Here is a 12,970-nt window from a genome sequence, read left to right as displayed (position 1 = left end):
AATGAACGTAATATAGTGTGTAGAATATATTTTTAAAAGGGATAGCCTATTTCTGCATGTTTGCTACTTTATCTTCTTCTTTTTCCTTTACAGAAAACGGATGGCGAAACATTCGTTTCCACGTAGATGCAAATTTACATCATTTTAGTACCGATGATGTAATCAAAATAAGACAAACTGTCGCAAATATAGTTGACTGTTCTATAGAAGAGATCCGAGTTCATGGATATCTCAGATCAACGAGTTTTTTCATAGTGCTAGCAATCAAAGAGATTTACATTGAAAGACTTTTAGCTATGACGCACCACGACAAAGATAAACTTAGAAAACTAAAAATTGACTATATACGAGATGGTTTCAAGACAATAAATATGCAGCGAACAACAGGTGACAAAGTATTTTTTCAGTTAAAAAAAAAGAAATAGAAAAACGCATAGTTTTATGCATGTTACAGTATTTCTTTGCGAATTAATTAGAAGTTTTGGTTAAAATATTCTATGTTTAAAATATCAATTATTTTATATTGACCAGAGGTTAAGGACCAAGATATGTTTGTTTGTTTAGAATCACCTAAAGAAGAGGGCATCGCTGACAAAGGTAAGAACAAACGAGATCCAGTTGGTAAGTATATTTCTGTTATTATCAATATTGTTAAACTAAAAATAGCCTCATCTACACTGAATGAAAACTAAAACGCAAACCTTACTGAAACTTAAAGTTCAAGTTTCAGGCATAGTTTCCGCAATGCGGAAACCATGATATCGATCCAGCAAGCATTAGTTAGGTTTCAGTCAGCAGATATTTTGGTCTAAGATTCCTGATGGTTTTTGCAATGCACTTCAAATGAAATTTATGAAAAGTGGTATTAACTATTAGGAATGATCATTCAGTTTCAGCACATTTCCCCTAAGTTTCAGTGTGCGTAAACTTTAGGCTAAAATTTCAAATGGTTTACGCATCACTGAAACGATTACTAAAATTTATTTGAGTTTTTTAGTGATATCAATTATATTTAGTTCTAGCCTAATGATTATGAATCCGTGCACGCTTATACAGTAGGTTTCGATGTGACTATAGTTTTATGTTTATATATATAGGGTTCAAATCAACTCTCTCGTACTCAAGTACAGTGAACCACCCCTGCAGATTTGATGCGCTTGTTTCATATGTTTATCTTGTTGAGGAGCCCAGGTATCAGTCCTAGGGAGTACAAATCTGACACACGCTTCTGTAACTTATTTAAATCACCAAGTAGTTCTGAACTAAAATTAAACGGAATTTTATATCCCTCCTTCTTGAATTTGACAGACACCTCTTTCTTAATGGTTATTGTAATATTTTCAATGTCGTTACCAGTCTCTCCTTAAGGGATTCTAATTGACTGTTTAAGTACGACTTGAAAATGTTAAACGTGTCTGTGCGCTGGTGGTCCTGTGGTTCTGAGAGGGTTTCCAGTCTGACATAGAGGTCTCCCAGATGGTGTATCCTTCCGTATTATTTCTTCTGCAGTCTTCCTCTTCCCGAAATGGGGCTAGATAATCTATATTCTGTCGAGACATCTGTCCAGAAAGGCTGTTGTACGTAGAGCAGCGAAACCTCGGATGACTTTATTTCCGAAATAGTCTGTGTGGACTGTAGGGTTTTTCTGACAGGAATGGACAACATACTAAGCCTAACATTTACACAGTTCTAAGCATGAGTTAATACCTGTAGCCCAGCTGGAATCTATTTACAGTTCGTGTGTTCTCGATAAAATTAGGTTGTAAATAATAATTAATTAGTGGAAAAAAGATTGAAGTTGTATATGGTAAACATTGTATGATGAAATATCTTCATTACACTCTTTAGTTTTTAAAGCTAGCAATATACATTTCTGTAAGACATCTTATAAATAAATCTTTCATCACTTTAATTTAACATATAACCTGAACTTAAAGTAGATCCAGTGTTCTGTGATGTCATACTTTTTTGTAAAACATTGAATTCTTTAGAATTTGTGCAAGATAGTTTTATTTATTTTATTTTAATATAATCACATGGATCTAATTAGAAATACTCTTAAGTTCAAGATATATTCGCAGCTTAATTTTTATCCTAAATTTCCATTTTTTATACATTTTATCGCTGAAAAGGGGAAATAACTCTTTTTCTGACTTTTCCTTCAGTTTTATGTCTAAATGCCACAGTTTTTCTTATCCCAGCAATTGATTTTAAAATATTTTTGTAGTTTTAGTTTTCTGATAAATTTGACAATTAAATTAAACAAGATAACGTCGATGATGTTTGCTGAGAAGTCTCGGAAGGCAATTGACTGATGAGTTGACGTGCATGTCCCAAACTCTGCATTCGTATTGATAGCGGTGTGGTTGGCGTGACGTCTGCCGTTGGGATTAACCCTTAAAAAACCCTTAAAAATTGGTTTGTCTCCAACTTCTTGTTTCTGTATAAAAAAAAAAGATTCTCCATTGGATTGTTATAAGTGTTTTTAAAGTTGTGCAGATTTGTTTTTGTTCGGCCTAAGGAGGGATCGCTTTTATCTGCCTGATTACGACTTTTATCACTTCGTCTGAAAAGAAACCAAGTTGTATGTTAAGATAAGTTTATTCGCGAAGAAACCGAAATTTAAAAAATCAAATTAATATAATTTTGAAAACAAGTCCAATTGAACATCCTGAAAATAAAATTTCATTCTTTAAAGTAGATCAAGTGTTTTGTGATTTCATACTTTTTTGTAAAACTTTGAATTCTTGAAAATTAGTGCAAGATAGTTTAATATATTTTATGTGAATAAAATCACATGGAAGTAACTAGAATTACTGTTAAGTTAAAGAGCAGCTTGATTTTATTCTAAATTTCCAATTTTTTATACATTTTTTCGATGCTAAAGGGAAATAACTCTTTTTTCTGACTTTTTCTCTCAGTTGATTGTCTAAATGCTTTTTCATATCCCAACAATAAATTCTAAAATATGTTTGTAGATTAAGTTTTCTGATAAAGTTGGCAATAAAATTTAACAAGATAAACAAATTTCTGCCCACAAAAATTTTACTTTGAACCAAAAAATACGGTTTTCTGATGCTAAGATATGCTTTAGTTTACGTTTATCTGACATCTTAAAAAGTGTGATGACATGTATAAGTTTTCTTACAATTGATGAAATTTAAGTCTATTAATTTGAAATCAGTCCGGTTTTCCAACTCTCAGCAGATAATTTTACGAGTATGGAGTTACGTTAAAGACAACAAGTTATATGTCTATGTCAGATGATTTTATTCGTGATCAAACCGCAACTAAGGTTGTCTGGAGCGCTCGGCAATTATATACCTCAATACCGGTTTACATGACATTTCCAGAACTTGTTAACTTTCTCATGTGTATTGCATGTGGTCTGCATGGTATCAGTGTTTTACTCTTTTAAAAAAATTTAACGGATGATAAAATGACGAAAACTAGCAATACATGTACATGTTTATCTTCTTGCATGTCTTATCTGGTCAGCGATAACTTCAGTCCGAGTTTATCGAATATAAATGGCAAAATTAAGCCATATACAATCTGGGCGGACTCCAAAATCGACGGAATAAACTTTAAAAACAAACATTTAGGACAACATATTACAACGTATATAAAGTTCTAAGAAGTGCGGACTAATCGAGTCATTGCGTGATCAATAGAACGGTGAAAAGACTAGAAGCAGGATATAAAACTCATTATTATACCCGCACTTTCTAAAGAACGTTCGGGTATATTGTTGTTACCCTGTTCCGTCCGTCCAGCTCTCACGTTTTACTTTCTCAAACTGCTCTAACATCTTATAAACCGGCAAACTGAACTCTTGGAGTTTGATTTTGGGTGTCATGTTGTTTTGCAAAAAAAGGTTTCAAAAATTCTTTAGCAGTCCTGGGGGTCAAATAATTAGTAAAAAATGACAAAAAACCTTCTTCCTCGAATTCCTCCTACATTTTTAACAGTAGACAAATCATCTTTTGGAATATGTTCTATAGATGCGCAATGAAGTTTCGGAATTTCAATTTTGTCCTGTGAGTCATTAAAAGTCATTAAATGGCTAAAAAATGACATATTTTTACAAATAAAAAACTGGTTTTAAAAAGGTCATTTTTTTTTGCAGTAGTCAAATGATCTTTTAGAATATGATTGGGGATCTCATATTCATGTGTGATCAGGTTCAAGATTTTTTTTATTAAGAGGATCAGTGGGCGGGTGTTGCTAAAACGCGGAACGGAAAACGGAACGGAATGCGGAACGGAACGGAAAATCTTATCGAATGTTATTTACTTCATAGATTTGTTAATCATGCTTTGAAAGATTTGCAATATTAGATCATTTTTTCAAGAATAATTATGTCCTTAAAAATAACCTGTTCATTCATTGACTACTATATTTTGTCTTAAAATATCCTCGATTCACATTTCCTGAATAACTCGATATTTATATATACCCCAGGGTTCAAGCGATTTTCTTTCACAAGCACTAAACATTCGTATTATTAGGGCCCCGCAAGGATTTGCGGGTGCCCTATAGTAATCACTCTGTCCGTCCGTCCTTCTGTCCGTCCGTCCGTCTGTCACTCTTCCGTCCACAAATTTCCTGTTTTTTTCTAATAACTTTTTTTATGGTTGCCCAATCAAGTTCAAATTTGGTATGGTAGTTCAGTAGGCAGAAATACATATTTTGATGCTAAGTTTGGTTCTCTATGTCTTCTGGTTTGGAGCTGGGGTGGTGGGGTAGATTCATAACTATGCATAAGAAGAATGGGCAAAGAGAGATAACTGCTGAGAATGAATGGGCAAAGAGAGATAACTGCTGAGAATGTTACCATTGTATACATGGAAGGCTGTGCAATATTTGTCCTTTGGGATTAATTAACCTTCCACAGGAAGAAAATCCTAAGCTTTATCTTTATCTGTCACATTGAGATTAATTACTGCACTGCCTGTGTCTGCAAATGAACTTTGTTTTGAAGTTAAGGTCAATTTTGAATGATGTGTAGTATTGTGTACATTCTTTGAAATATGGATTTGAAATATAATATTCATATTTTTGGGGGTTAAAATACCGTACACAATGATTTATGATAGTTTTATTGAATAGAGGCAAAGCCTAGGTATCATTGCATTGGTATCAATTCTTTGTTTTTTTAACAAATTTTATTTCATCCCATGTTAACCCACTTTATCCCGTGGATATGACTCATTGGATATTTTTTTGATATTCCAGAGTTGTGACTTTACAATGGGATTTGCCTAGGCATAATGAAGTAAAAATAATGTAGAGTTTTATAAACAGTGTAAACATTGATTGCGGTGTATAAAATATGGGATAAATAGAATCTCATGATTTGTAGTATAATATGATTTTTATCCAACTTGTGTGTTTTATCCCCTCACTAAGGCTCAAGAAAAAAACACTTTAATTGTTGGATGAAAATCATATCCAACTACAAATCACGAGATCCTATATATTCCAGTTCTTTACATCTTCTGCCGGGCATTTATTTTTCATCATTGTTAATATATAGAGGATGGAATTCAAAGTTTTTTTCACTTCTCTATATTAATTGTCATAGCGGGGCCCTTCCTGACTGGTCAGTTTTCTAGTTCCTTCTTTAAAACGTCCTCTCTAGCTCATCATCGGGTTTCAATACAAATTAAAAATTGTCTACGGGGTTTTGCATTTCAACCGACCCGTGTGATAACGTTGAAAAATTGAGGAAGGTTTTCTGAGTGACTTTCAAATGGAAAAAAAAAATGTCAACATTTTCTATTATAAATCTACGTAAGAAATCTGTTTTCGATCCTGTGAATTGTTTGGACTAAAATATGACAATGTGTCATTGAAGTTTTGTTGGAAGTTTCCCGTTTCATCTATTTCAGTTGCACCTTTTACAGGTATATGTATTTTTTTAAATCGTCAAAATGTGCTGCATGAATATTTTGGAATAAACAGACTGTAGTCCCAATTTATAATCAAAAATCAAACCAGGCAACGTCTAGAGCTCTCTATTCGGATCATATGCATATATCTGCAGGAATGAACAACTGCCAAATAATGCAAGCAAAATTGCATAGCTAAAATTACTGGTTTCACTAAATATAATGTTTAATGTATTTTAATTTTGAATGTCGGCAGTCGTACGTTTTTTTTATCTCGATTATACGGTATCGTCTGTATAATTTAGGATCATACAGAACACTGAAAACTCAATGTTGATGTAAGTGTATACATCATAATTGAAATATAAAAATACTCATTAAACACATGAAACACTTTCACTAAATGCGTACGTTATGCTGCTATGCCAGTAATACCATTTAAGAAAAATAAGTTGAAATGTAGAGCTAATGTACTCGTTAAATCATATCAATATTTCACAATTCGTATACATTTGATTTTTTCCGTGTCGTAATCAGCTAAAGCCAATTAAGTACAATACTATATTTGAAGAATATCAATAAGACAGCCACATGTTCATAATCATTCATAGGATATGAATAAATGATACAAGCAAATCGTTTCTAACCAGTCTTTGCCCCTTTAAAGCGATAACGGTGATCTGAGATTTTCCGTTTTCCGTTCCTTTTTCCGTTCCGCGTTTTAGCAACACCCTCAGTGGGCAACAACAACTGGCGTATTTTTGCAAAAAAGTATGGTTCCCAGAACTCCTCTTACAACTTTTGGAGTAGCTACGTCATCTCTTGGGATATAATTGAGACTGTTCTACAAATGTGCAATAATGTTTTAAAAATTTAAATTTCATCCAGGGAGTCAAATAGTACATGTAGCAGAACACTCAAAAAAATAAAACCATCCAATAACTCTTATTATATAATGGATAGACACATCATGTCTTGCGATATGATAGGGACTATTCTAAAGATGTGCAGTAAGGCTTTAAAAATTTAAATTTCATCCAGGGAGTCAAATAGTAGCAAAACAATGACGTTTATTACTAAAAAAACATAAATCCTAGAACTCCTGTTATGATTTAATGGATAGACATATCATATCGTGGGATATGATAGGGACTATTCTATAGATGTGCATTATGGTTTTGAAAAATTAAATTAAACCCTAAGGCTCATTACCTACATACCGTTTGGTGCCCTATTAGGATCAAGAATATACATGGTTTAAGGCTGGGGATCTCAACTGTTATCGAGATATTCGTGCACTTCCTGTTCGAGAAGGGTCACAACCACCCCCGGGGCCAGTGACCTACATACCCTTTGATGCCCCTTGACACATGCAACAAGAATATATATGGTTTAATGGTGGGGATCTCACATGTTTTGAAGATATTAAGGGACATGCTGGTCTAAGGGGGTCTGGACCACCCACAGGGCCTATAACCTACATAACATTTAATGCCCCTTGAAGTAAGGAACAAGAATATATATGGTTTATGAGTCATGATTATAAGAGTTTCTGAGATGTATGGTAATTTCCAATTCCTAGGATGTGAGGATGACCCCAGGGGTCAGATCTGATAAACCCTATATGTTGCCAGTAATAGTCAATGTATAATTATGAAAACCCATATATAACTGTGGAATATTTAAATTTCGTTGGGGCTAATTTTCGTGGATTGTCTAAATTTTACAGGATCGTGGGGACTTATTTCGTGTATTATGTTAAACCTACAAAAGAAATATGAATTTATTACCCTTATTTATTAATTCGTGGAGGATGTTGATTCGTGAAACAAGTTTAGAGCGGGAAAGAAGAAAAAGAAGACTAATAATACATGTTATAAGAACTGTAATAAAAACAGTAAGTCTCCAAATATCATTTGTGAGAGTTAATAATGAAGATTTAATAGGGATAGGATCATCAACCATCAATAATAATATCATTAGAAAGATAATTGACAAATTCTGATGCTAAGGGGTAACTTAAATATACCATTATACTTTTTATAACATTAAATGTTAAGATTACTGATTAACTTTAAATTCGCATGCAAACAGTTCAACCCTGCACATCAAGTGCTGCTCATGTGTATTATCATATGGGAAGGGATCTCATCCTTCAGTTGTTCAATGTATAATTACCGGAACTTGCCTGTGGCCTTCATTTTTAAATAAACTGGTACTAAACAGCGTTATTTAGGGGAAAACACTTGGTGCGGGTATTACTGTCTAATGACAGCATCTAGTTTCAATTTATTATTATCTTAATTAATTTCACACCCTAGCATGTAAAAAAAATAATAATAGTTAAATCAATAAAACAATACGAATTATACACTTTAACTGACAACGTCATCGGAAACAGAATTGACCAACATTGACAGCAAATTCAATTTAATTTACCCAATGGACGCATATTGCGTTGCTGGTGTCCGTCTGTCTGTCGGTCGGTCCACCAATAGTTTCCGTTCATTTTCTTCACCGAGGTTGCACGTATTGAAATGAAATTTGGTATACAGATTTATTATAAAACAAATCTAGGTCAGCTTTGTGTTTAGGTTTGATCGAGCAATTTTTGGCAGAGTTATGTCCCATGGACTTCGTAGAATTCCACTTATTTGCAGTTTCCATTCATTTTCTTCATAAAAGTTGGTCCTTGTTATCGAAGGCTACTCGCTCGAGTGAATAACTTCCAGAGCCTTTCTTATCTGTACATGTTTACTTACTTTTAAGACGCCCTGGTTTTTATTTGTTTTTGGGTCTATTATGCTTCTAATGCTCACATTATGCGATAGATTAGAATATATTTACACAGATGCTTTCATAAACCTCATTGACAAGACTACCCTTAGACTTAATTCAGCATTAATCTGACCAATATTGCGTAGCCGATAACACCATGACCATCTCCGTCAATTCAACAGTTAAAGTTTTTATCAATAACTAAAGAAAAAAACTATTGAGTAATGTAAAAGCCAGTTTTATTTTTTATGCCTGACTTGTAAAGTGGTCATAAAAATATACATACATGTATGTATAGCAATACCTCGTACAAAGCAATCATAGATAAAAGAGTTAAAATAGGATGCGCCTGCTGCTTGATACCATTCACTACACTTTATTGAAAAAAATATTGTTTAAATTAAATAAAAGCAACCATTTGGTCATTAAAATTACATATAATGTGACATAAACAATCGTAATATTCCACTTTTGTTGTTTACTAATCAATCTTTTATACCATTTTAATTAATGATTGATGGTTTGGGGCAGTTTACGCTTTATAAACCGCGTAGCAGTTTGTAAAAAAGCGTTAACTGTTTCAAACCATTTTATATCATATAAAACTAATAAATATCGAATTAATTGCTTATAATTTAATTGTTTTACTCTTCATTGTAGATAAAAAACGGTCATTTGACCTTTAAAATGACGTAAAATTGTACAAAATTCAAACGTTACGTCAGGCGTATTGATATATTTTTGACGATAGTCTTACTATGACGTAGGCGACATTCTTTATACGATATAAACTAATTTTTTGGCCAATCAGAAAGCGCGTTACAACCAAAATTAAATTATTGTAAAATACATATAACTAATTATTAAGGATGACGTTTACTCAGAATGAAACAAAAATCCACTGATGATAATGAAATACGAACTATTGTGGGTTATAGACCTTACATGGTAGTGTTATTTTTCACTTTCAAAAAGGTAGGTCATTGACCTACTTTTTGAGTTAATGGCCATTGAAATTTTTTGAAAATTTAAGAAAAATCCATAAAAATTTTACACTCTGATTGAGATTTTCTTAATTGTGAAAATAATACAAATTGCTCAACTCTTTAACAAACAAAATACAGTTTATGAATGGTAGTGACATCAAATGGATACCAAGTTTGCATTCACAATTTTTATAGATATTCTAGTCCGAATTTGCTCCATCAGTTTTCAAATTACTACCCATTTTTGATTCAATATAACAAAAAACTGAATGATGATAATGCTAAAACATTGATAGAATTAAACCAAGTATATTGACCTTTCTTTGCTGGCATAAAATTTATATGAGGTCAATGATCAAACTTTTGAGATATGGTGTCTTTTATCATTTTTAAGCATTTTTCAATATTTTTGTAGTGTGTGCCATACGATTATCTAAATTGAAAAAGCAAGATAAAACCAACAGAAAATATGCAAAATTATGTTGACTAACAAATAAAATCTTTACTTTAAATAATTTAGTACTACCAAACATATATTTCAGTGGAAAACAAAATCTGAAAAATTTAGTCCGAATTTCCTCTGTTTTGGTAAAAGTCAAACTTTGTCAAAGCCTAATTCCATAATTTTGTAAACATATCGATTGTTTTGTCAATAATAATTCATTTCACAAATACTTTTGTATTATAAACAAACTTTAATCATGAAATTGAACTTATTAAAAATCCGGATTTGAGAACCCCGAGTAAACAACGTCCTTAAAGAAAATAAATATAAACATCATTAAATAAGTGGTGTCATATCGTGTTTAATTGGTGTTATGCACTTTGATTATTATCATTTTTTAATCATTAATTTTAGAAAAGAAAGATGTGTCGAAAAAAGCAAACGTGACGTTACAAGTACAAGGTAAGCTGTCTTTTTTATCGTTACATTTTGTTTTTTTTTAAAGAATTGCGAACAGAAAATCCAGGCGAGAATTCTATATAGAGACATTGACAAAATTCTTAGGTCAGCTGATTCAGTCAGGCCACATTACAGTTGGTGTCAGTTTATCCTTCTCTGTCGTCATCGTTAAGAATAAGACATTTTACATTTTATAGAGTTCCTTTTACAGATCTGAAAGAACTAGAGGTACTGTGAGCAAGCTCACAATTGAATTATAGAAAATATTGGATGAATCTTTTTAACCGTCCATTTTCTATAGAAAACAACTGTTCTATTTCCTTAACACTGTTAATGCAAATATGAGTACACAAACCAATTCCTCTTCTTTAAATTCCGTTTATTTCAAGTTAACTGTTAATGCATGAGGACATTTGCATCCTTATGTCAACAAACATGACTCGAATCAGACGAAAATCCACATGTCAAGCAGCCATTTAATATAAACATTTTGAATTATTAGTACACTGAGCACGAATTTTTCCAGAAAAAAAAATACATCAAGGCATACCATTTTCAGAGAGATGAGGATTATAATCTAAATAATTATTCATGTGGCCTGAGACAAGCAAGCTTTGTGTCAAATTTTTCCATAAATACAAAACATGACACAAACAGGAATTAAGCATTTTTTTAAACAATGACCTTAAACTTCCTCAATTGACCTTGAATCAAGGTCATGACACAACCTCAGGTTATAAGCAATCAATGTGTGAAGTAAGAACATTCAATGCTTCCCCATAAAAAAAGATATAGACCAGACACGAATTTTGCAATTTTTCTGCCAGTGACCTTGACTTTGCCAAAATGAAATTGGTTCAAGGTCACAAACATCCTAAGGTCATAAGCAATCTTTGTGTGAAGTAAGAACTTCCAATGTTTCTCCATAAGAAAGATATGGACCGGACACGAATTTTACACAGACAGATGGACGGACGAGGTGTTTCCTATATACCCCCCCCCCCCCAAACTTCCTGTATACAAACTGAACTTATTATTGCGTAGATAAGGAAGCTGAACAAATTTTAAGTTTATGGCCTTAGGGCAGGGGGTTTGACTATGGACCAAAACGGTCATGCAATTTTATTGTACATACGGTTTATAAAAATATATTTTTCCTGTTGAAATGAGGAAAGACTTACTACTCATTAAGAGAGTACAGAGAGCTCTCTATATAAGGTCAATTTCTGGTAAGAGAGTTTGGATTAAATATTTGGTGCTAACTTCATTATGACTTTACAATTCATTCAAAGCATATTTAGTGAACGTTTTAGAGATTGCTTTGAAAAAAAACCAATATTTTATTGACATTTAAATGAAATAATTGCAAAACCTTGTCCTGATACATGTTTTAAGACTAATTTTCTATGCAAAGGGAATTAAAAAACAACTTTCCCTTTGCGGTTGACTGTATTAGATTTCATCATCTTATGATATCTCGTTTAAGCGCGGGAATTGACATTTTTACACATTCAAATCCTTAATATGTTGAACAATTTTTTTTTATTTTTTTTTTGTAAATACTGTGTCCAAAAAAAAGTGATTAAACCAAACTTAAAAGGAAAAAATATAAATGTTCGTGACTTTAACTCTTTTTGTTGCAAATGTCTGAAAAAATAATAATTCAGCTGTTTTGTAATATAATGAAGATGGGGGAGTCATTCAACTTTCCTGAAATATGCAAACATCAATACATCATTTATAAAAAATGAAAAATACTTGGAATGGTGCTTTTATTGCAATAGTCAATTGTTAAAATATAAGTTTTAAGTTTTATGTCAAAGATCTTAAAACAATTATATTTTCTCATGTTTAAAAGTTCAAAAATTCATCTGATACTACAATTGTTTTCTTATTTCTTTGAAAGACCTTGGATCGTAATTCATTAGACTTACAGAATAGCGACATATTTCTTAAAATATATGCAATTCTCAAAGTTACTTTTTAATGATATAGCATATACCTACTACTGACTATGAGGACGATAGCAAATTCATCGTCCTGAAGACAGCAACTATTTCACGATGCGAAGCCGAGGAAAATATTTGCTGTCAAGGGGGGGGGGGGCAGTAAACGTGCTATCGTCTGACTAGTTAGAAAAAGGCAATGTGAAAATCTTGTAAATTTGAAAGCGGTTGGAGATAAAGATGTTTTATAAAAAGGATACAAGCCCTACTGTTATCACCCACAACATCCCCCCAAGAGCAGTACTGAGCCTATAGTCTGAATATTAACCTCATATCAGTGCATTTTTATTTAAGGGGTTTCAATTGATAAATTGAATTGAGTGGCAAGACAATTTTGATGACGTTGAGACCCTGTCATGTGAACTGTGAGTATGCATATTCATTTATTTTTTCTTACATTTT

General features: G+C 32.4%; 1 protein-coding gene across 1 annotated transcript in view; it reads left to right on the top strand.

The window, feature by feature from the left end:
• The window catches only part of LOC128173363 (uncharacterized), an 86,539-nt gene that overhangs the window by 70,039 nt on the left and 3,530 nt on the right, over positions 1-12,970 (top strand). The window contains exons 11-14 of the mRNA XM_052839045.1: positions 94-387; positions 565-597; positions 10,518-10,565; positions 12,863-12,933. Of these exons, the coding sequence (XP_052695005.1) occupies positions 94-387; positions 565-597; positions 10,518-10,565; positions 12,863-12,888 (401 nt within the window). The 3' untranslated portion in view covers positions 12,889-12,933. The remainder of the gene's footprint in view (positions 1-93; positions 388-564; positions 598-10,517; positions 10,566-12,862; positions 12,934-12,970) is intronic.

Source organism: Crassostrea angulata, chromosome 2, assembly GCF_025612915.1.
Source record: "Crassostrea angulata isolate pt1a10 chromosome 2, ASM2561291v2, whole genome shotgun sequence".
NCBI classification, from domain to species: Eukaryota; Metazoa; Mollusca; class Bivalvia; order Ostreida; family Ostreidae; genus Magallana; species Magallana angulata.
This window is presented reverse-complemented; position numbering and strand designations above follow the sequence as displayed.